The sequence below is a fragment of the Pelophylax lessonae genome (assembly GCF_965119305.1).
Source record: "Pelophylax lessonae genome assembly, chromosome: 11".
In the NCBI taxonomy this organism is placed as follows: domain Eukaryota; kingdom Metazoa; phylum Chordata; class Amphibia; order Anura; family Ranidae; genus Pelophylax; species Pelophylax lessonae.
In genome coordinates this window covers 169927170-169952375 of record NC_138778.1, presented here as the reverse complement: position 1 = coordinate 169952375, position 25206 = coordinate 169927170, and the positions used below count along the sequence as shown (strand labels likewise).

At 46.1% G+C, this 25206-nt stretch overlaps 1 protein-coding gene across 1 annotated transcript; it reads right to left on the bottom strand.

Moving 5' to 3' along the window:
* Positions 1-5879: 5879 nt before the first annotated feature.
* On the bottom strand, positions 5880-25071 carry LOC309566680 (lysozyme C-like). Its single transcript, XM_082271936.1, has 4 exons — positions 24914-25071; positions 10521-10670; positions 8317-8395; positions 5880-6058 (listed from the first exon to the last, which is right to left on the bottom strand). The coding sequence occupies exons 1-4, from the start codon at positions 25041-25043 to the stop codon at positions 5998-6000; spliced, it is 420 nt and encodes a 139-aa protein (XP_082128062.1). The 5' UTR covers positions 25044-25071; the 3' UTR covers positions 5880-5997.
* Between the last annotated feature and the right edge of the window lie 135 nt (positions 25072-25206).

Sequence of the window (25206 nt, the reverse complement as noted above, 5' to 3'; positions counted from 1 at the left end):
CCAGCATACATGCCCCTTTCAATGTAGTGACCAGCATACATGCCCCCTTTCAATGCAGTGACCAGCGTACATGCCCCTTTCAATGTAGTGACCAGCGTACATGCCCCTTTCAATGTAGTGACCAGCATACATGCCCCTTTCAATGTAGTGACCAGTGTACATGCCCCTTTCAATGTAGTGACCAGCGTACATGCCCCACTTAATGTAGTGACCAGCATACATGCCCCTTTCAATGCAGTGACCAGCGTACATGCCCCTTTTAATGCAGTGACCAGTGTACATGCCCCTTTCAATGTAGTGACCAGCATACATTCCCCTTTCAATGTAGTGACCAGCGTACATGCCCCTTTCAATGTAGTGACCAGCGTACATGCCCCTTTCAATGTAGTGACCAGCATACATGCCCTTTCAATGGTAGTGACCAGCGTACATGCCCCTTTCAATGTAGTGACCAGCGTACATGCCCCTTTCAATGTAGTGACCAGCATACATGCCCCTTTCAATGTAGTGACCAGCATACATGCCCCCTTTCAATGCAGTGACCAGCGTACATGCCCCTTTCAATGTAGTGACCAGCGTACATGCCCCTTTCAATGTAGTGACCAGCATACATGCCCCTTTCAATGTAGTGACCAGTGTACATGCCCCTTTCAATGTAGTGACCAGCGTACATGCCCCACTTAATGTAGTGACCAGCATACATGCCCCTTTCAATGCAGTGACCAGCGTACATGCCCCTTTTAATGCAGTGACCAGTGTACATGCCCCTTTCAATGTAGTGACCAGCATACATTCCCCTTTCAATGTAGTGACCAGCGTACATGCCCCTTTCAATGTAGTGACCAGCGTACATGCCCCTTTTAATGCAGTGACCAGCGTACATGCCCCTTTCAATGTAGTGACCAGCATACATGCCCCTTTCAATGTAGTGACCAGCGTACATGCCCCTTTCAATGTAGTGACCAGCATACATGCCCCTTTCAATGTAGCGACCAGCATACATGCCCCTTTCAATGTAGCGACCAGCGTACATGCCCCTTTCAATGTAGTTACCAGCGTACATGCCCCTTTCAATGTAGTTACCAGCGTGCATGCCCCTTTCAATGTAGTGACCAGCATACATGCCCCTTTCAATGCAGTGACCAGGGTACATGCCACTTTTAATGAAGTGACCAGCGTACATGCCCCTTTCAATGTAGTGACCAGCATACATGCCCTTTCAATGGTAGTGACCAGCGTACATGCCCCTTTCAATGTAGTGACCAGCGTACATGCCCCTTTCAATGTAGTGACCAGCATACATGCCCCTTTCAATGTAGTGACCAGCATACATGCCCCCTTTCAATGCAGTGACCAGCGTACATGCCCCTTTCAATGTAGTGACCAGCGTACATGCCCCTTTCAATGTAGTGACCAGCATACATGCCCCTTTCAATGTAGTGACCAGCGTACATGCCCCACTTAATGTAGTGACCAGCATACATGCCCCTTTCAATGCAGTGACCAGCGTACATGCCCCTTTTAATGCAGTGACCAGTGTACATGCCCCTTTCAATGTAGTGACCAGCATACATTCCCCTTTCAATGTAGTGACCAGCATACATGCCCCTTTCAATGGTAGTGACCAGCGTACATGCCCCTTTCAATGTAGTGACCAGCATACATGCCCCTTTCAATGGTAGTGACCAGCATACATGCCCCTTTCAATGGTAGTGACCAGCATACATGCCCCTTTCAATGTAGTGACCAGCGTACATGCCCCTTTCAATGTAGTGACCAGCGTACATGCCCCTTTCAAAGCAGTGACCAGCGTACATGCCCCCTTTCAATGCAGAGACCAGCATGCGTACGTGCCCCCTTTTAATTTTCCGATCCATCACAAGATATTTGCGATGTGCAGCCATTCTTGGCATCAGATCAGGAAGAGGAGGTAGCAACAGCTGCCACTCAGCAGTCTGACGACAGTACCCAGATCAGCCCAAGGAGGTTGGTCTCCGCTGTTGCTGCCTACTCCGAGATCTCTAATGTTAGTGGTGGGGAAGGTGACGTCGACAAGAGAGGAAGAGGAGGGGATCAGAGGGAGAGATGGACCAGCAGAAAGGGAGGAGAAGCAGGCTGAACTTACATTGCACAGGAGGGACAAACCAGACTGCTAATGTATCAGTAGCGAGCCATCAACCATGTACGGTCACATCTGGCACTCCCAGGACGCCAGCACATGGCTCCGCAGTGTGGGCTCTTTTTAACATGTTCACTGCTGACAATAGTGTTGCCATCTGCAGCCTTTGCAGTCAACGCATAAGTCGCGGTAAGCCTAACACTCGCCTAGGGACGACCGCCTTAAGAAGGCACCTGGACTCCCATCACTGAGCCCAGTGGGAGCAACGCCGTCAGAACCCACAAAGCCACACTCCAGGCTCTCACCGCCCAGCCTCTTCTCCATCTCCTCTCTCCTCACAATTGTCCTCCACTTCACCTTCCATCATGCTGTCCTCACGTTTTTCAGGAAAAAGGCAGCCTTCCGTGGCCCAAATGTTCGAGCGTAAAAAAATGATGATGCCGGATAACCCTCTTGCCCAACGGTTTATCGCTGGCTTGTTGGAACTGATAGCCCCAACTACTGCCATATAAACTGGTGGACTCGGAGGCCTTCTGAAAATTTGAGGCCATTTGAACACCATAATGGAAGGTCCCAGGAAGGAAATATTTCTCGCAGAAGGGCATCCCAGAGCTATATGTTCAGCGGCAAGTGATGTATCTCTGGCACACAGTGTTGGTGCCAAGATACATCTGACCACAGACACATGGTCTAGCAAACACGAGCAGGGAAGGTATATAACTTTTACTGCCCACTGGGTGAACCTTCTGAGGCCATCAAGCATGTAACCCGTGGCACCCGTGTAGATTTGGTTTTATCGCCACGGATTGCATGCAGACCTGCCTCTTCTCCTCCTCCTCCTCCTCCATCCTCCCTCTCCTGACAATGGTGCCAATCTGCTGAGCGCACTGAAACAGGGCAAAATTACACACGTGCCATGCATGGCACACGTACTGAACTTGGTCGTGCAGCGATTCGTTGTCAAATACCCTGGGGTCCAGGACATCTTGCGGCAGGCCAGGAAAATCTCGGGCCATTTCAGAAGATCTTACACAGCCATGGCTCGCCTTGCTGACATTCAGCAGCGACACAACCTGCCCGTCAGACGTCTTATTTGTGACTGCCCGACGCGATGGAACTCAACCTTGTATATGCTTGATAGGCTGCTCCAGCAGAAACGTGCAGTTAACGAATACCTGTACGAACTCTGTGGCAGAACAGGTTCTGGGAGCTTGGTTTTTTTCACCGCGCCAGTGACTGCTTATGCGCGACGCATGCAGACTTCTGCACCCATTTGATGAGATCACCAAACTGGTCAGTCGCAGCCAGGGCGCCATCAGTGACATCGTACCTAACGCCTTCTTTCTGCAGCGTGGATTGCGTTGTGTCATTGATCAAGCCATCGAGGAGCAGGAGCAGGAAGATGAGGAAGTCGCAATGCTGGATGAATTCCCAGGGGGGGCAACTCAATCTGAGACAAGTCAACAACAGGAGTCTGAAGAGGAGTCAGAGGAGGATAGTGCTGGGGCGGATGAGGAGGAGCAAGAAGAGCATGCTTTAAAACTTTCTGGGTTCCCTGGTGTTATCCGTGGCTGGGGGGAGGAGAACTAGGATGAAATTATCCTGGATGATGAGCAGGAGCAAGACCACTACTCCGCTTCCAGTTTGGTGCAAATGGGGGCCTTCATGCTCCTGTGTTTTAAGAGGGACCCTCGTATAAAAAGCATAAAGGGCAAGGACCAGTACTGGGTGGCAACGTACTTAGACCCCCGGGACAAAAAAAAAATGGCGGAAATGTTACCACCATCATAGAGGGCTGTCAGAATGCAGCACTTCCAGGCCTTGCTTCGAGAAATGCTGCATTCTGCTTTTGCGTGCGCTGGCAGAGGAATTTCCACTCACAGAGAAACAGTTGCGGGTACCAATCCAACAGCACCTGCAAGAAGAGGGTGGTTTGAAGATGTGTTGGTCACTTCTAAAATCAGATAATTCTTTCAGCCGACCCATCGACAGCTATCCTCTGGATCCAGCATCAGGGAATGCCTAGACCGACAGGTGTCCGACTACATTGGGTTAACGGCCGATGTGGAAGCTCTGAGGAGTGATGAACCACTGGACTACTGGGTGGGCAGGCATGACCTCTGGCCAGAGCTTGCACAATTTGCAATGGAACTGTTAGCTTGCCCCTTGTCCAGTGTCCTGTCCAGAAGGACGTTCAGCGCAGCAGGGGGATCGTGACCGATAAGCGCATTGCCTAGCTCACGACAGTGTTGACTACCTCACATTTCTAAAAATTAATGAGGCATGGATCTCAGAGGAATTGAACACATGTGACCAGTAGACCATGTCTGATTCAAATTCCTCATGACAGGCCACAAATATCTGCCACCACCCATAACAATTCATGGTCCCTGTCTTAGGTAAATACAGCGGCATAAAAGGCCTTTTATGTCTGTTGAATGCCTAATTTTTGGAGCCTGTAATGGCCGACACTTACTTATTTATCCTATAAATGCCTAATGTACCTCCAGCCACATAATACAAAGTTCTTTGCTGTCAGGTGAACACCTGTGAGCTATTTTTTGGGGGCTATAATGGCCGACACTTACTTCTGTATCCTGTGAATGCCTAATGTACCACCAGCCACAGAATACAAAGTTCTTTGCTGTCAGGTAAAGGCCTGTTGGCTAATTTTTGGGGCCTGTAATGGCCGACACTTACTTCTGTATCCTTTGAATGCCTAATGTACCTCCAGCCACAGAATACAAAGTTCTTTGCTGTCAGGTGGACACCTGTGAACTAATTTTGGGGCCTGTAATGGCCAACACTTACTTCTGTATCCTGTGAATGCCTAATGTACCACCAGCCATAGAATACAAAGTTCTTTGCTGTCAGGTAAACGCCTGTAGGCTAATTTTTGGGGCCTGTAAGGGCCGACACTTACTTCTGTATCCTGTGAATGCCTAATGTACCACCAGCCACAGAATACAAAGTTCTTTGCTGTCAGGTTAATGCCTGTCGGCTAATTTTTGGGGCCTGTAATGGTCGACCCTTCTTTATCATGTGAATGCCTAATTTTTCAGACTGGAATTAAAAATCTGTAAACGTTCTGCTAAAATGTGGAACGGATGCGGACCCATTTTACAGACGTGTGAATGGACCCTATATGTATTTGACATGTATTTACCGGCTGCTTTCAGTTCTGGCTGATTTAGGCCAAGCTATTACACTAAAACCGAGCAATATTACAAAAAACAAAATGCACGTTATAACTGTATAAACGATTTTTATAACTTAAAAAAAAAAATGGCAACTTTTCCAATAGCAGGATCATCTCTTGCACCCCCTTCATAGCCTGGCGTTGCCTCTCCTCCATGGTCTTCATGCACTCCTGAATTGAAGAATTTTCACAGATAAAAAAAGAATGCTTGTCGATCGCATATTCGCTTAATACTTCTGGTATGTCAGTGTCCATGTTGTGGGACTATGTGTGCACAGCTAGTAAGTATTTTGTGGCTGCAAATATGACCTGGAGGTTTTTCATGTTCGCCTGCCATTAAAATGAATGGGACCCGCCGCAAACCTGCGGTTCATGAACATTTTAGCGAGTTTGCGCGTTCGCGAACCGTCCCATCAGATGTTCGTCCATCACAAGTTCTAAGTGGCTGTTAGTGGCTGTTTTGGGTGATGGGCAGTAAATTGTATTCTATTTTAAGAAAATATTTTTTTATAAATAAAATATATACATTTTGAAATGAAAAAAAACCTAAGCATTCAAGAGTAGGATTTTTCACTTCAAGTTTATTTGGTAAAGTATGATGAATGTAGCTCAGGTAACAGATTGCAAAACTGTATTCATTCAACAAACATATTATATCAACAGAGTGTATTGAAGGCAGTTAACATCCGGTGGTGTAGGAGTAAAGATTTCGTCCCTTGCAATTCTTTGTCCAGACGCTCCTGTCAGAAGAAGATTTTATGAGTTATTTTAATTTATGTATGATTTACTTTTTTCTTTTTGACTATTAGCCATCTCAATATGATGTAATAAATTTATATACAATGTGTGATCTGAATGCAACATTTTTTGCAATGGATACTCTTGGGCCAGTGTGTACCACAAAGACTCCTTGCACACTAGCCATGTCTTGTCCAATAACATATGTGTTTGCTTATTTTTTTTTTTTTTTGCTTATTATACCTATGGACGGCCAGATGTAAACAGACTATCATCATTACCTATCAAAATAATGTAAACAGAAACAAGTCTGCGTACATCTGGCCCCCATAGACTAACATGCAGCTTCCAATCAGGTCCTCCTGAAAACTGACAGGTGGACCTAATCAGATCACTTGTGTGAAAGGGCCAGGCTGCTGTAAAGTCCCTTTCACAGGGGCTTTCTGATCAGGTCTACCTTCAGTTTTTCAGGTGGACCATATCAGATATTCCATGCACCCCTATGGGGCAGCAGATGTCAGCGGTGACATGTCCGCTGACACCCGCTGCTATCCGATCCCGTCCGTGAAATCCAGATGGATGGTAACCACATTTTCCATCTGTGTGGAGAATCAGATCGGATCAGATGGAATCGGATGAAAATGAACAGGTGCTCCATTTTCATCTGATCTCCCATAGAGGAAGGAGGGGCTCTGACAGGTCTGTCTAAGCACAGTGAGTGGAGACGGGCCTGTCATCCGTCTGCTCAGTGGGGATAGGCGGATCGATCTCCCCCCCCCCCCCCCGTGCTGAGAAAAGCAGAGTTTACTGGGCAGAAAGCCTGCATGAAAGGACCCATAGTTTCATAGGGGAGATTTACTAAAACTGGAACACTTAGCATCTGATACAACTGTGCATGGTAGCCAATCAGCTTCTAGCTTCAGCTTGTTGAATTAGGAATTGATAATAAATCCTAGAAGCTAATTGTTTACTAAGCTGAGTTGCACCAGATTTTGCACTCTCCAGGTTTAGAAAGTAACCCCAAAGTCTATAAATGTTACATTGTTAAGCATTTAGTAAATGGGGTATCCTTAGAGCAGAACTCAAGCCAAAATTACCAAAATAAAAATCAATAACCCATTTATCAATACCCAGCCTTTACTTCTATTTGCCCTTTCACTGCAGAGACTCCCCCCACACACCATTTTTTCTGCAACTAGATGTCCTCAGTCTGAAGACCAGCATTATGCAACCCGCTTCCTCTAAGCCCAGTTCATCCTAGACCTGCCCCAGCTTGTGAATGGATGGGGAAATAAAAAACAGCTCATTGATTAGCTCATTTCCCTGTCACTCTGCTCTCTCCTCCTATCAGCATGCTTCTCATCAGCACATACACTGTTTGGCTCCTCATGCTGCTACTTTATCTCACGTAGCCCTGCAAGAAGCTGATACTATAATAAATGTGCCTACATTTTTCTTAGAGAATAGGTGCAGGTACCCCCTATTCCAAGTTACCACTTGTCTTCACTCCCTACCCACTTCGAGCACTGTATCCTGGTTCTATCCCCTACCCACCTCTGTGTAGCACCCTTTTTGGAGACTACAGAACCAAGTATCATTTTGTGGTGCTAAATAATTTGTATAGAATGTGTTAATAAAAACAAAAAAAGCAGTAAAATAGATCCCCTGCAGCTAGAAACAATAGACCCCAACAGCAACAATAGAGCCCACAGCTACAAATGACTCCTCTTCACCACCATATACCCCACAGGAACTATAGATCTCCCAGCAGCCAGCTTTAGGAGACCCCTCCATCAACAGTAGACCCATCCCAGCAACAACTGACCCCCAAGCAACATAGGGACCTAACAGCAAGAGATCCTCCACCAGCAATAATAGACCACCAGTAACAATGGGTCCCCCAGCATCAATAGACCCTCCAGCCCACCCCATCACCCCTTGTCAATACAAACATTTAGCGCTGGACATGCTGGAAGTGCCGGAACTGCTTTTTCTCTCATTTCTCCACTGAAAAAAAAGTGGAAACTGTTTCCTTTAAAAAACATATTTATTGCCATTTTGTTGATTACAGGTGGCCAATAATTTGAATAATTTATATCTACTGAATGTAGCTTAAAGTTATGATTCTAGTAGCTCGTTTTTCCCTGGCTAACTAGAGTCCACACTTTCAGAGGTGCTACAATCAGTCTTTACCAAAAGACAAATTATAAAACTGGGTAGTGTTCTCTGCGAGTGATCGGTAATACTGAACATAACTTACCAGGCACCCAGTCCATTTGGATCTCTCACAATTCTTCTTAGACATCTAACATCATCCGAAAGATCTGTGTCCAGTAGGTCTAAACATATAACACACACAATAATGTCCTATTAATATTGTTTTTTCTTTTTTAAAGGCGTGCAATAGGTAACAATGCTAAAGCCCCGTACACACGTACCGATTGCCGGCCGTAAATATTCGGCCGACGACCGATCGGCCGATTGTAGGCTTGTTAGTATGATGCTTCCGACAGCCGACAGTGCATTTTCGGCCGAACAGAATCTGTCGTGCAGGCATTAAAATTTTTGTTGGCTGTCACCAGAACGGCCGATTGTTCGCCAGTCAGTACAGATTTCGGCCGACAGACAGCTGATTAGCAAGACTGGGCATGCTCAGAAAAGAAAAAAGACAAGGAAAGTTAACCATCACATGACATCACTTCTGCAGTCGGCTGTTGTTGGCCGACAAAATTCGTGTGCAGTCTTTTGCAGTTTTCAACAGACACGACAGCCCTGGACAAAAGACGACCAATCGTTCGGCCGACGATCGGTACTGTGTACGGGGCTTAAGTTGACGTCTTACAATATATAGAGTGAGTATTTCAAGTGCACACAAGATACTCTCAAAATACATTAAGTAGAAAGTACAGTGGTGCAAACAGAATACAATGATGCATGAAGAAAGAACTGAGTTTTCACACAGAGGTAACCTACAAGTCCTAAGTAGTGACAACAAGATGCAAGTCAGGACAACAAGGGAGACGTTACGCAAGCAATTGGGGAAGGAAGAAGTCGATAAGAAAGGATCCAGCCTGGATATGTGCGCTTCAGATTTTTATGAGAGGGATTAAAAGTCAGGGAAAAAGAGGGTGGGGAGAGAGAGGGAGAGGAAAAAAAAAAGGAGAAGACTACCGCTACCAGGAGAAGCAGAGGTGAGTCAAACAACTCAATGTGAGAAGTGGGAAGGCCAGTTCACAAAATATTGGAGGTACTCATCAGAGAAATGGAAGAGGTCCCAATAGAACCACCTGGTCTTATTATGTTCCTCAGATTTGTCCCAAAGAGTAGAGGTCAGGTTTTCCATGTGTTCAATGTCATTTACTCTGGTGAGCCATTGAGCAACAGCTGGGGGAGTTGTTTCCATACATTAGGGTTATAGGCTCTGGCAGCATTCAGAAGGTGTTTAATGATACCACTTTCCAGAGAGAGGTGTAAGGTTCAGTAGAACTGGACTCCATAAATTATAAGAACTTGGTCTCTATAAATTCTAATCTTCCAGCATAGGTTTGTGAAAATGTATTGCCAGGAAGCCTGGGAGGGACATCACATTTCTACAATCATGATATTCAGCCAGTGTGGTTAAGATGTTGAGTTGTTTGTGTGTAGGCAGGTGCAGTCTACTTTTTCCACTGGAGGTGATGCTCAACTGCAGCAGCATTGAAGAGGGAGAGGATGTAAAGGGGAACATGGTTCCTCTATGGTTTCCAGGGTCCCTGGGGAAGCTGATTGGGTGCTGCCACCCCATGTAATTTTGGCAGCCATCTTGAGTCAGGCAGAGCCTACTTAAGGCCCTGACTCCAGGCTTGGTGCATATTTCACGTGGGGGTAATGTAGGTACTGGTCACCCGTCTGACAGGGACAGAGATTAGTGGCACAGAAAGGTTCCAGAGAAGTAGTGAAGGGCTAGGGCCACGTCACCTTTCTTGGGGGACCTCCTCATTTGGATATAGACAGGCCAGGCCTCCTTCCGCCCCTCAAGACAGATGTTGTTGGAACATCTGAGACCTGCTCCGCTACACTTTGCTGTTACATGCCAGAAGTGTTCCTAGTTGGGTGTCTTCCCACTGGGGTTGTTGTGAATTACCAGATTCTGCATTAACACAAGTTCTGTTCTCTGTGTGTTTGCTGCTGTCACACCACAATGCATCCCCCCTTGTGTTCCATAAGTCCCCGTTCACACTGGGGCGACCTGTGAGGCGACCTGGTTGCCTCACAGGTCGCCGTAGGTCGCCTTCCATAGAGAAGCTGCGGACCCGTTCTAATAGGAGCGACACAGGTCGCTCCGACTTAGAAAAAGGATACGGAGCTTAAAAAGTAACTGAAAATCAATATTTTTGGTAAATATATGCTAGTTTAAGATGATGTGCAAAATATTGGCAGCTAGGGCTTTACCATTACCATAGTTATACATTAATTACACATTACCATAACAAGATGTTCCACATAGATTTTTGCGCCCATTGGTGTAGCCATCGTTACACCACCAGTAACTGTTGACCTGAAAGATGCCATATTCAGAGGGACTTCTGTTCAAAGTGTGATCATAGTAACTGGCAAAATGAACCAAGCACATATCTAAAAAAAAAAAAAAGCAAAAATATATTTAACTTATGAATGTTTACAAGAACTTTGGTGAAACCCAAAAATTTTTACAGCTACTAATTACTGTTATTTATAGCATGTTAACAATTATGTTTCAATTTCTGAAGCTTGTAAATTTCTAATAATAGCTAATCTGCTTAAAGCTTTTTTATTTTTCATAACAAGGGACAGTACTTACATTGAATAATAAATGTCCCTTGTGCTGGTGACTGCTTTCTTCCTTTAAATCTTCAGTCCTCTGCATCCCCTGCATACCTCTGCAGTGGTAATCTTCTGGTGTTGCAGAGATTAATACAAGCTGCTGGGCCTGGGACCGGCACTAATCAAGTCCCCTTTCCGTCCCTCCTCTATTCATTGAATCTATACTATAGTCTCTATTAATGAAAATCTTTCAATGAATAGAGGACGGGTGGATGAATGAAAGGTCTGCCTTCTCCATTCATAGTGCACTTTTCATCATGGCAAGCAATAGTAAAGCTTCTATTAAATCTAAGTTTTTAAGGTATTTTGGCTTCTCTCAAAAACTAAATAAAGTAGGGCATAAAGGAGGGGAAACAATCCTGGAACAGGAAAGATAAATAAAATAAATAAACAAATTATTAATCATTTGCAGAGCTATGCATTTTGCAAAACTGTAGTCCTGGGTGAATGACGACAAAATCAAATGCTACTAGGCTATTTTTTCTCTAGGGTGGATACTATTCGCTCATAAGAATAGTATGAATCAAGAAAATATGGCATTATGGGCCCTAGATGGAGCTGATGATGATCCTAGTAATTTTATTTCTTTAAATCATCAGCTCCTTCTAGTGGCCATGCTGTGGTATTTTCCTGATTTTCCCTAATCTGACAGCCTAGTAAAATGTGATTTTGCCAGCATTCGTACAGAACAAATTCAGTTTGGCAGAATGAATTATTCTGTGGATTTTTTTTACAAATACACCCGAGTTGTATATGCGCATTTGGATAATTTTCTTTTTCATATTTTCTTTTCCTTTTTTGGATGAGCGCTTTGGAAGAAAAAAACATCTGCTCCAAATTGGGCCTATAGGAGAAACCACAACCTCCCCAATACACCGCGCTATTTCTGTATTCTGGGTACAAATAGCCATTACACCCATTATGATCTGATTTAATAATCAGGACACAAGAAGCCATATGGCTGTAAACAGTCATACACTGATTGGGAACTTATTTTCCATCTTTATCTACCTGTATACTTTAACACCTTCTGGACCGCCCATGCAGATATACTGCGGAAGGGCGGCCCTCCTGCACGAAATCATGTACCTGTACGTGATGTTGTGCACTGGGTCTGGGGCATGGGTGCATGCTGCCTGTGACTCGCTCCCACAGTGACTGGACACAGAGGGGGAGCCAATGAGCGGGTCCGGCAGACCCAATGTTTGCCTCCAACCCACGATGGGTCTCAGGAGAGGCAGAATGACGGTCTGCCTATGTAAACAAGGCAGACCGCTGTTCTGTGAGAGGGGAAGATGGAGATCTTGTGTTTCTGCTAAGCAGGAACACGGATCTCTGTCATCCCCCAGTCAAACCATCCCCCACACAGTTGGAAAGCACTCCCTAGGAGCAAATTTAACCCTTTGATCACCTCTGATGTTAACCCCTTCCCTGCCAGTGTCATTAGTACAGTAACAGTGCATTTTTTAGCACTGATCACTGTATTGGTGTCATTGGTCTTTAAGGAGTGTCATTTGGTGTCAGATTTGTCCGCCTGAATGTCGAAATCCCACAAAAAAAATCACTGATTGCAGCCATTACTAGTGGAAAAAAATAATAAACAATAAAAATTCCATAAATATATCCCATAGTTTGTAGATGCTATAACTTTTGAGCAAACCAATCAATATACGCTTATTGGGACTTTTTTTTACTAAAAATGTGAAGCAGAATACATATTGGCCTAAACTGATGAAGAAATTCGATTTTTTTAAATTTTTTTCTATTGGGTGTGGTTTCTAGCATTAAGTAAAAAATATTGTTTTTCTTTTTTCAAAATTGTCGGTCTTTTTTTGTTTAAAGCGCAAAAAAATAAACGCAGAGGTGACGAAATACCACCAAAATAAATCTCTATTTGTGAGAAAAAGGACATCAATTTTATTTAGGTTCCACGCATAACCATGCAATTGTCCGTTTAAAATAACGCAGTGCCATATTGCAAACGATTGCCTGGTCATGAAGGTAAAATAATTCAGCATTATATACATATTGTATAATTACCAATTCAGGGATCCTAGGCACATGTAATAATTGCTTTAAAGGGAGTCTGTCCTGTCCTCATTGAATAATATAACAGAGTAACAGCGGGTACTACATTTATTACAAATAATGAGCACTTCACTAATAATTAAATCCGAATATATGTTCTCATCCTCAGATCCAACATGAAACACTACATCTCCCTTCATTGTTGTCTCATCCAATGAGAGACCAAAAATTGGCCGTTGGGGCATTCCTATTTAGTGATGGAATTGTGGTGGGGGGGGGGGGGGGTTAAAAAACTTTGAGTTGAAGCTGAAATCAAGTTGCAGCATACATCCAGTATTTTGCTCCCTGGGCCCACAGGACCAAATGAGAGACAAAAAAATGGCAGTTGAGGCATTCTCATTTAGTAGTAAAAAATGTGGCTGGGTGAGAGAAGGGGGTAATATAACTTTACATTGAAGCTGAAATCAGGTACTTAAGCTCAAGCATGCTTCCAGCATTTGGCTCCCTGGGCCCCCAGGACCCAATGAGAGACAAAAAATGGCAGTTGAGGCATTCTAATTTAGTAATAGAAAATGTGGCTGGTGGAGGGGGCAAATATAACTTTGAATTGAAGTTGAAATCAAGGACTCAAGCTCAAGCATGCATCCAGCATTTGGCTCCCTGGGTTCACAGGGCCCAATGAGAGACCAAAAATGGCAGGTGAGGCATTTTCATTCAATAATGGAATTGTGGCAGGGGGAAGGAGGGTAATGTAACTTTGAGTTGAAGCTGAAATCAAGTACTCATTTATAGTGTTGAGCGAACACGGACTGTATTATTCGTGTTCGTACCGAATAATTGGATTTTTTGTACCCGAACACGGACACGGACACTTTACTGTATGTTCGGGTAAAAATCCGTGTTCGGTCGTTTTATTTCCGGGTTTTGCATGCTTTGGCGCTCTTTTCATGGCGGGCTTTCAACAGCCAATCAACAATCGTTTAACTGGTGTGCCTTAAGCCATCCCAGCCATGCCTGCAAATGTCTCAGTAGCTGTGATTGGCCGTCTGAAGCATGTGACCAAGTCTTTATAAGTTCGAGGCAGCCGCAGCGGCGTCATTATGCTGCTTAGATTCAGGGACAGAGCACACATCAACGTGCTGGCTGCTGATTAGGGAAAGATAGGCAGGAAAAAACCATTTGTGTCCGGATAGAATTGAGGGACAGGTCGGAGTGTTTAGGCAGGGCGAGTTGTAGGCATTTTAGGGATAGAGTCTGCTGAATTATATAGGGTCAGTGTCTTCTACAAACTACAATCGATATTGCTGTGTGGGGGGTGGGGTGAATCTGCACTCAATCCTGATCTACGATCTCTTCTCAATCCTGTTAGGGACAGAGTCTGCTGAATTTTAGGGAAACTGTGTTCTACAAACTACAATCGATATTGCTGTGTGGGGGGTGGGGTGAATCTGCACTCAATCCTGATCTACGATCTCTTCTCAATCCTGTTAGGGACAGAGTCTGCTGAATTTTAGGGAAACTGTGTTCTACAAACTACAATCGATATTGCTGTGTGGGGGGTGGGGTGAATCTGCACTCAATCCTGATCTACGATCTCTTCTCAATCCTGTTAGGGACAGAGTCTGCTGAATTTTAGGGAAACTGTGTTCTACAAACTACAATCGATATTGCTGTGTGGTGTGGGATTGGAGATAGGCAGGTGTCAGTGATCCACATCCATTTTTCTGTGTGTGAGCTGCAGTGAACACAATCTTTTTGGGCTGCAGTGAACACAATCTTTTTGGGCTGCAGTGAACACAATCTTTTTGGGCTGCAGTGAACACAATCTTTTTGGGCTGCAGTGAACACAATCTTTTTGGGCTGCAGTGAACACAATCTTTTTGGGGTGCAGTGAACAAAATCTTTTTGGGGTGCAGTGAACACAATCCTTTTTGGTGTGCAGTGAACACAATCTTTGTGGGGTGCAGTGAACAAAATCCTTTGTGGGGTGCAGTGAACACAATCTTTTTGGGGTGCAGTGAACAAAATCCTTTTTGGGGTGCAGTGAACAACATCCTTTTTGGGGTGCAGTGAACACAATCTTTTTGGGGTGCAGTGAACAAAATCCTTTGTGGGGTGCAGTGAACACAATCTTTTTGGGGTGCAGTGAACACAATCTTTTTGGGGTGGAGTGAACAACATCCTTTTTGGGGTGCAGTGAACAAAATCCTTTTTGGGGTGCAGTGAACAAAATCATTTTTGGGGTGCAGTGAACACAATCTTTTTGGGGTGCAGTGAACACAATCTTTGTGGGGTGCAGTGAACACAATCTTTTTGGGGTGGAGTGAACAACATCCTTTTTGGGGTGCAGTGAACAAAATCCTTTTTGGGGTGCAGTGAACAACATCCTTTTTGGGGTGCAGTGAACACAATCTTTTTGGGGTGCAGTGAACACAATCTTTGTGGGGTACAGTGAACAGAATCTTTGTGGGGTGCAGTGAACACAATCTTTGGGGGGTACAGTGAACACAATCTTTGTGAGGTGCACTGAACACAATCTTTGTGGGGTGCAGTGAACACAATCATTGTGGGGTGCAGTGAACTCAATCTTTGTGGGGTACAGTGAACACAATCTCATACTGAAGGTTTGAGGGTGCTGCCTGTTCCATACTCCCCCTACTCCTCATCTAGCCTTTTAGGGGTACAAACAATAGTAATTGGGGCCTAGTGTGGTTGTGTACGTGTGATATACATACACTTTTTTGGGATCATATTTTCTATTCCGCTATTTAATCAAAAACCTTTGGGGATCAGTTAAATTGGGGGATAGTCTGTGTTGGTACGTGTGAGAGAGATCCACCTTTCCAAGTTGTTGGGGTTCATCTCATACTTCTGAAGGTTTGAGGGTTCTGCCTGTTCCATACTCCCCCCTACTCCTAGCCTTTTAGGGGTACAAACAATAGTAATTGGGGCCTAGTGTGGTTGTGTACGTGTGATATACATACACTTTTTTGGGATCATATTTTCTATTCCGCTATTTAATCAAAAACCTCTGGGGATCAGTTAAATTGGGGGATAGTCTGTGTTGGTACGTGTGAGAGAGATCCACCTTTCCAAGTTGTTGGGGTTCATCTCATACTTCTGAAGGTTTGAGGGTGCTGCCTGTTCCATACTCCCCCCTACTCCTAGCCTTTTAGGGGTACAAACAATAGTAATTGGGGCCTAGTGTGGTTGTGTACGTGTGATATACATACACTTTTTTGGGATCATATTTTCTATTCCGCTATTTAATCAAAAACCTCTGGGGATCAGTTAAATTGGGGGATAGTCTGTGTTGGTACGTGTGAGAGAGATCCACCTTTCCAAGTTGTTGGGGTTCATCTCATACTTCTGAAGGTTTGAGGGTGCTGCCTGTTCCATACTCCCCCCTACTCCTAGCCTTTTAGGGGTACAAACAATAGTAATTGGGGCCTAGTGTGGTTGTGTACGTGTGATATACATACACTTTTTTGGGATCATATTTTCTATTCCGCTATTTAATCAAAAACCTCTGGGGATCAGTTAAATTGGGGGATAGTCTGTGTTGGTACGTGTGAGAGAGATCCACCTTTCCAAGTTGTTGGGGTTCATCTCATACTTCTGAAGGTTTGAGGGTGCTGCCTGTTCCATACTCCCCCCTACTCCTAGCCTTTTAGGGGTACAAACAATAGTAATTGGGGCCTAGTGTGGTTGTGTACGTGTGATATACATACACTTTTTTGGGATCATATTTTCTATTCCGCTATTTAATCAAAAACCTCTGGGGATCAGTTAAATTGGGGGATAGTCTGTGTTGGTACGTGTGAGAGAGATCCACCTTTCCAAGTTGTTGGGGTTCATCTCATACTTCTGAAGGTTTGAGGGTGCTGCCTGTTCCATACTCCCCCTACTCCTAGCCTTTTAGGGGTACAAACAATAGTAATTGGGGCCTAGTGTGGTTGTGTACGTGTGATATACATACACTTTTTTGGGATCATATTTTCTATTCCGCTATTTAATCAAAAACCTCTGGGGATCAGTTAAATTGGGGGATAGTCTGTGTTGGTACGTGTGAGAGAGATCCACCTTTCCAAGTTGTTGGGGTTCATCTCATACTTCTGAAGGTTTGAGGGTGCTGCCTGTTCCATACTCCCCCCTACTCCTAGCCTTTTAGGGGTACAAACAATAGTAATTGGGGCCTAGTGTGGTTGTGTACGTGTGATATACATACACTTTTTTGGGATCATATTTTCTATTCCGCTATTTAATCAAAAACCTCTGGGGATCAGTTAAATTGGGGGATAGTCTGTGTTGGTACGTGTGAGAGAGATCCACCTTTCCAAGTTGTTGGGGTTCATCTCATACTTCTGAAGGTTTGAGGGTGCTGCCTGTTCCATACTCCCCCCTACTCCTAGCCTTTTAGGGGTACAAACAATAGTAATTGGGGCCTAGTGTGGTTGTGTACGTGTGATATACATACACTTTTTTGGGATCATATTTTCTATTCCGCTATTTAATCAAAAACCTCTGGGGATCAGTTAAATTGGGGGATAGTCTGTGTTGGTACGTGTGAGAGAGATCCACCTTTCCAAGTTGTTGGGGTTCATCTCATACTTCTGAAGGTTTGAGGGTGCTGCCTGTTCCATACTCCCCCTACTCCTAGCCTTTTAGGGGTACAAACAATAGTAATTGGGGCCTAGTGTGGTTGTGTACGTGTGATATACATACACTTTTTTGGGATCATATTTTCTATTCCGCTATTTAATCAAAAACCTCTGGGGATCAGTTAAATTGGGGGATAGTCTGTGTTGGTACGTGTGAGAGAGATCCACCTTTCCAAGTTGTTGGGGTTCATCTCATACTTCTGAAGGTTTGAGGGTGCTGCCTGTTCCATACTCCCCCCTACTCCTAGCCTTTTAGGGGTACAAACAATAGTAATTGGGGCCTAGTGTGGTTGTGTACGTGTGATATACATACACTTTTTTGGGATCATATTTTCTATTCCGCTATTTAATCAAAAACCTCTGGGGATCAGTTAAATTGGGGGATAGTCTGTGTTGGTACGTGTGAGAGAGATCCACCTTTCCAAGTTGTTGGGGTTCATCTCATACTTCTGAAGGTTTGAGGGTGCTGCCTGTTCCATACTCCCCCCTACTCCTAGCCTTTTAGGGGTACAAACAATAGTAATTGGGGCCTAGTGTGGTTGTGTACGTGTGATATACATACACTTTTTTGGGATCATATTTTCTATTCCGCTATTTAATCAAAAACCTCTGGGGATCAGTTAAATTGGGGGATAGTCTGTGTTGGTACGTGTGAGAGAGATCCACCTTTCCAAGTTGTTGGGGTTCATCTCATACTTCTGAAGGTTTGAGGGTGCTGCCTGTTCCATACTCCCCCTACTCCTAGCCTTTTAGGGGTACAAACAATAGTAATTGGGGCCTAGTGTGGTTGTGTACGTGTGATATACATACACTTTTTTGGGATCATATTTTCTATTCCGCTATTTAATCAAAAACCTCTGGGGATCAGTTAAATTGGGGGATAGTCTGTGTTGGTACGTGTGAGAGAGATCCACCTTTCCAAGTTGTTGGGGTTCATCTCATACTTCTGAAGGTTTGAGGGTGCTGCCTGTTCCATACTCCCCCTACTCCTAGCCTTTTAGGGGTACAAACAATAGTAATTGGGGCCTAGTGTGGTTGTGTACGTGTGATATACATACACTTTTTTGGGATCATATTTTCTATTCCGCTATTTAATCAAAAACCTCTGGGGATCAGTTAAATTGGGGGATAGTCTGTGTTGGTACGTGTGAGAGAGATCCACCTTTCCAAGTTGTTGGGGTTCATCTCATACTTCTGAAGGTTTGAGGGTGCTGCCTGTTCCATACTCCCCCTACTCCTAGCCTTTTAGGGGTACAAACAATAGTAATTGGGGCCTAGTGTGGTTGTGTACGTGTGATATACATACACTTTTTTGGGATCATATTTTCTATTCCGCTATTTAATCAAAAACCTTTGGGGATCAGTTAAATTGGGGGATAGTCTGTGTTGGTACGTGTGAGAGAGATCCACCTTTCCAAGTTGTTGGGGTTCATCTCATACTTCTGAAGGTTTGAGGGTGCTGCCTGTTCCATACTCCCCCTACTCCTAGCCTTTTAGGGGTACAAACAATAGTAATTGGGGCCTAGTGTGGTTGTGTACGTGTGATATACATACACTTTTTTGGGATCATATTTTCTATTCCGCTATTTAATCAAAAACCTCTGGGGATCAGTTAAATTGGGGGATAGTCTGTGTTGGTACGTGTGAGAGAGATCCACCTTTCCAAGTTGTTGGGGTTCATCTCATACTTCTGAAGGTTTGAGGGTGCTGCCTGTTCCATACTCCCCCTACTCCTCATCTAGCCTTTTAGGGGTACAAACAATAGTAATTGGGGCCTAGTGTGGTTGTGTACGTGCGAGATACATACACTTTTTTTGATCATATTTCCTATTCCGCTATTCAATAAAAACCTTTGAGGATCAATTGAATTGCGGGATAGTCTGTGTCGGTACGTGTGAGAGAGATCCACCTTTCCAAGTTGTTGGGGTTCATCTCATACTTCTGAAGGTTTGAGGGTGCTGCCTGTTCCATACTCCCCCTACTCCTCATCTAGCCTTTTAGGGGTACAAACAATAGTAATTGGGGCCTAGTGTGGTTGTGTACGTGTGATATACATACACTTTTTTTGGATCATATTTTCTATTCCGCTATTCAATAAAAACCTTTCTAGGGCAAGATCTTAAATTACAGAAATATGAGGAGACCGTCAAATAAGGGCCGTGGCCTGGGTCGTGGTGCTGCTGGTAGAGCTCCTGTTGCAAGGAGAGGACATGGTCGATCTGTGCCAGCTACACGCACAAGTGAAACACCTTCCTCAAGTGTGAGTAGGCGACAGAACCTGCATCAGTATTTGGTAGGGCATCAAACGCCCCTAGAAGTGATGAGGCCAGAACAAGTTGAGGCGATAGTAGATTGGTTTGCTGCTGACAGTGCCTCCAGTTCCTTCACATTGTCTCCCACCCAGTCTACTGCAGAAAGGTCAGAGTTGGCACCTGCAGCCAATGTCCAACCGTCTTTCACCTCACCCCCTTGCAAATCAGGCCAGCAGTCTGAGCCCCAAGCCATACAGCAGTCTCTTATTCTTTTTGAGGACTCTGTCAGCAGGGTTTCCCAGGGCCATCCACCTAGCCCTGCCCCAGAAGTGGAAGAGATTGAGTGCAGCGATGCCCAACCACTTATTCCTCAAGATGAGTACATGCAAGGATCATCGCAGCACGTCTCCGATGATGACGAAACGCAGGTGCCAACTGCTGCGGCGTTCAGCATTGTGGAGACCGACAAGGAGGGCAGGGGTGAAGACTGGGTGGAAGATGATGTGGAGGACGATGAGGTCCTCGACCCCACATGGAATGAACGTCATGCAGGTGAACTGAGTAGTTTGGAGGAAGAGGCGGTGGTCGCACAGAGCCACCAGCACAGCAGAAGAGGGAGCAGGGTGCAGAAGCGGAGCGGCCGTGCCCTAGACACTACGCCCGCTACTGCCCAACGCAGCAAGGGAACGAGCGCACCAAAGTCAGCTCAAAGGAGTTCTCTAGCGTGGAAGTTCTTTAGAAAATGTGCTGATGACAGGACACGAGTGGTTTGCACCCTGTGCAATCAGAGCTTGAAGCGAGGCATGAACCTTCTCAACCTGAGCACAACCTGCATGATCAGGCATCTAAGTGCAAAGCACGAGCTGCAGTGGAGTACACACCTTCAAAACCAAGAAACGTCTCTGGCTCATCCTGCTTCCTCTTCTGCTGCAGTCTCGGCCGCTCCAGCCACATCTGTAGTGATACCGGCACCTGCCACCCCGCAAACAGACGATCTGTCAGCAACACCACCACCTGGGTCACCAACAACCATCTCCACAATGTCCCGTGGAAGCGTTCAGCTTTCCATCTCCCAAACACTTGAGAGGAAGAGGAAGTACCCCCCTACCCACCCGCGATCCCTGGCCCTGAATGCCAGCATTTCAAAATTATTGGCCTTTGAAATGCTGTCATTCCGTCTGGTGGAGACGCACAGTTTTAAAAACCTTATGTCGGTGGCTGTCCCACAGTACGTCGTGCCCAGCCGCCACTACTTTTCCAGGCAAGCCATCCCTTCCCTGCACAACCAAGTGGGGGAAAAAATCAGGTGTGCACTGCGCAACGCCATCTGTGCCAAGGTCCACCTAACTACGGATACGTGGACCAGTAAGCACGGTCAGGGGCGTTATATCTCCCTAACGGCACACTGGGTAAATGCAGTGGCGGATGGGCCTGAGGCGGATAGCAATTTGGCGCATGTCCTTCCACCACCGAGGATTGCAGGGCGCTTCAGTTTGCCTCCTGTTCCTAACTCCTCCTACTCCGCTTCCTCATCCTCTACCGCCTCCTCATCCGGACAGCGTAACACCTTCACCACCAACTTCAGCACGGCCAGGGGTAAACGACAGCAGGCAGTTTTACAACTTGCCTGTTTGGGGGACAAACCACACACCGCGCAGGAGTTGTGGAGGAGCATGGAACAGCAGACAAATGAGTGGTTGCTGCCAGCGAGCCTCAAGCCCGGCCTGGTGGTGTGCGATAACGGGCGAAATCTCATAGCAGCTCTGGGCCTAGCCGGTTTGACGCACATCCCTTGCCTGGCGCATGTGCTGAATTTGGTGGTGCAGAGGTTCCTTAAAAACTACCCCGATATGTCAGAGCTGCTGCAGAAAGTGCGGGCCGTTTGTGCGCACTTTCGGCGTTCTCACCCTGCTGCTGCTCGCCTGGCAGCGCTGCAGCGTAACTTCGGCCTTCCCGCTCACCGCCTCATATGTGACGTGCCCACAAGGTGGAACTCCACCTTGCACATGCTGGAAAGACTGTGCGAGCAGCAGCAGGCCATAGTGGAGTTTCAGCTGCAGCACGCACGCGTGAGTCGCTCTGCGGAACAGCACCACTTCACCACCAATAACTGGGCCTCCATGCGAGACCTGTGTGCCTTGTTGCGCTGTTTTGAGTACTCCACCAACATGGCCAGTGGCAATGACGCCGTTCTCAGCTTAACTATCCCACTTCTATGCCTCCTTGAAAAAACAATTCGGGCGATGATGGAAGAGGATGTGGCACAGGATGAGGAGGAGGAGGAGGATGAAGAGGTAACATTTCCAAGGCTTTCAGGGCAGTCATTCGCAAGGGGCTCCGAGGGTGGGTTCCTGCACACGCAAACGCCAGGGACGCAATTGTCCAGCAGGGGCACAGTTCTGGAGGATGAGGAGGATGAGGAGGAGGAGGAGCTGGAGGAGGAGATGGAACCATGTTCACAGCAGGGTGGCACCCAGGCCAGCTCATGGCCATCACTGGTGCGTGGCTGGGGGGATACAGAGGACACGGACCATACACCTCCCACAGAGGACAGCCTTTCGTCGCCTCTGGGCAGCCTGGCACACATGAGCGATTACATGCTGCAGTGTCTCCACAACGACCGCCGAGTTGCCCACATTCTAACTTGTGCTGATTACTGGGTGGCCACGCTGCTGGATCCCCGTTACAAGGACAACGTACCGTCCTTAATTCACTCACTGGAGCGCGATCGCAAGATGCGCGAGTACAAGCGCACGCTGGTAGACGCCATGCTGCTGGCATTCCCATCTGACAGCGGGGCCACAGTGGAAGCACAAGGCAGAGGAGGAGGAGGAGGAGGTCGCCAACGCAACCAGGGCACCGCCAGCACCTCAGAAGGCAGGGTTAGCATGGCCGAAATGTGGAAAAGCTTTGTCAGCACGCCACAACAAACAGCAGCACCAGCAGCTCAGATGGAACGTCTTAGCAGGAGGCAGCATTTTACCAACATGGTGGAGCAGTATGTGTGCACACGCCTACATGTAGTGAATGACGGGTCTGCCCCCTTCAACTTCTGGGTCTCCAAATTGGGCACATGGCCTGAGCTTGCCCTTTACGCCTTGGAGGTGCTGGCGTGCCCTGCAGCCAGTGTATTATCTGAACGGGTATTTAGCACGGCTGGGGGCGTTATAACAGACAAGCGCAGCCGCCTGTCCAGAGACAATGTGGACAAGCTCACGTTCATTAAAATGAAACAGGCATGGATCCCACGGGACTTTTCCGTACCTTATGCAGAATAGCAATGGATACCGACCTTACCCACCCATTGTTCCATTTTTGCTCTTTCTCACTCTTTTGGGGTGTACCCTCATTTAAAATTTGTGAAAAGAAGCAGTGTTGGCTACCTCGTCCTCCTCCTCAGGGCCAGATTAATGTAGGGTCTATTGGAGCTGCAGCTCCAGGCCCCTACCTTTTATATAGGCCCCGGGTTGGCCATATTCACTGTTACCGCTCTTCTGTCACTTGTAAACACAGAAGTCTGGCTTCTATGCTCGCTTCCCCAGGCAGCACCCTCAGAACCTCCCCACACAGCGTGAAGGCCGGACAAGGAGGGACAGTTGGCGATGCATGGATGTGTTTATGGGCTTCAGAGACAGCATCCCATGTTGAATTAGGCATGCATGGCTGCACCCTTCCTCCTCTGGGTGCATGGCAAGGCACGGCCCTAAGGCCCTTCAAAATCCTCAGCACCAAGCCCATGATGCTGTTAATCCGGCCCTGGTCCTCCTCCACCGCCGCTTCCACCTACACCGCCCATAGGTGTGCGCAGCCTATTGCATTAAGGTGTGCACCCCAAAGTTGAAATACACATGCATGTGTTTGCCAGCAGGGAGAGTAATGTATCGGGGCCATGTACCTGTAGGCAAGGAGAAATAGAGCAGAGCAGGTCCCAGGGAGATCTTTCCCATCTCCTCACTGGCAATGCTATGTGCCCTAGGTGATTAGGGTGTGCCCAGGCACACCCAGCACACCCTGTGCGCACGCCTATGTCACCGCCACATCCACCACCACCTCAACCTCCCTCCTACTCCATATGGGCCTCGTCCTTCAGAGATGAAGAAGAACATTGTTTTATTTTTCTGTTTTTTTTTGTTGTTTTAAGTTATTTCCCTATCCACATTTGTTTGCAGAGCACTTGCCATGCTCTTAATTACGTTTTGCTGCCATTTGCAGCACTCTAGCCCTTTCCTTTGGTGTTTTAGAGCCATTTTAGTGCCTTAAAGTTCGGGTCCCCATTGACTTCAATGGGGTTCGGTGTCCGGGAAAAGTTCGGTAAAAGTCCGGGACACGGACCCGGACTTTTTTTTAAAGTTCGGCCGAACCCGTCGAACACGGACATCTAGGTGTCCGCTCAACCCTACTCATTTATAGCATGTATTCATTATCTGGTTACCCAGGCCCACAGGGCCCAAAGAAAGACCAAAACTTGGCAGTTGAGGCACTCTCAACCTAAATCAAAGACTCATCTCATGCATGTATCCAGTATCAGGCTCCTAGGGCTCACAGGGCTCAAAGGATTTTTAGCTACAACCAGTATGTTATGGCACCTACTCTGACTATGTAAGCTTGGTAAAGTTAGAGGGGTGAGGTCCACTTTAAAGCTGAACCTCAGGCAAATATTAGACACAAATGAATGCTGCTCTGAATTATTTTATACACGATTACATGTATTTTTGTGCATGCAAGCAGTTCAAGGACCTGAATTAGACTTGGTATCAGTCTGCTGCAGTCCCTATAATGCAGAGCATGGACTGGGAGAGGGTGAAGCAGCACAAGAAGCCAATCATTTGTGCTAAAAGGCTCATGTGCTAACAAGAAGCATGCTAAGAGGAGAAGAGAGCAAAGTGACAGAGAGATGGGTTTATTGGTCTGCTGCTCCTTTTTAATGACTAATTCTTCCATGTTCTGCAGATTTCATCCATAGGTACACTTACTGTATGTAGGGCCTTATACACAGAGAATATCAAAGAGAAATAAGTATCTGCATAGTCACTCATAGCAGATAGAGAAGGCTAGACCAAAAAACAATACTTACAATCTCCGAGAGTGTAGCCTTTAATGCCGATAACGTTACCCCGTTTTATGGCTGCCATCACGGTACATTTGTGCAATGCCCAGGTCCCAGCAACAAGGGTGATCAGAATAAACAGACTGAAAACCTTCATCCTGAAAATATTTTGAGGAACACCGGCGCCTTCCCTATTTATAGTAAAAAATGGTGACACAACGCTGGTGATAAGCACATTCAAAGTAAACAAGACACGAGGATGTCATCATTTTTACTATTCTGGGTCTTCAGACTGGAATATAAAACATTTCTAGAAATAA

Coding starts and splice junctions, on each gene's coding strand:
- LOC309566680 (XM_082271936.1), bottom strand. CDS start 25,043: ATGAAGGTTTTCAGTCTGTTTATTCTGATCACCCTTGTTGCTGGGACC. Junction 8,396..10,520: donor ATGTGGAACATCTTGTTATG/GTAATGTGTAAT, acceptor TTATATGTTTAG/ACCTACTGGACACAGATCTT. Junction 6,059..8,316: donor CCAAATGGACTGGGTGCCTG/GTAAGTTATGTT, acceptor TTCTTCTGACAG/GAGCGTCTGGACAAAGAATT.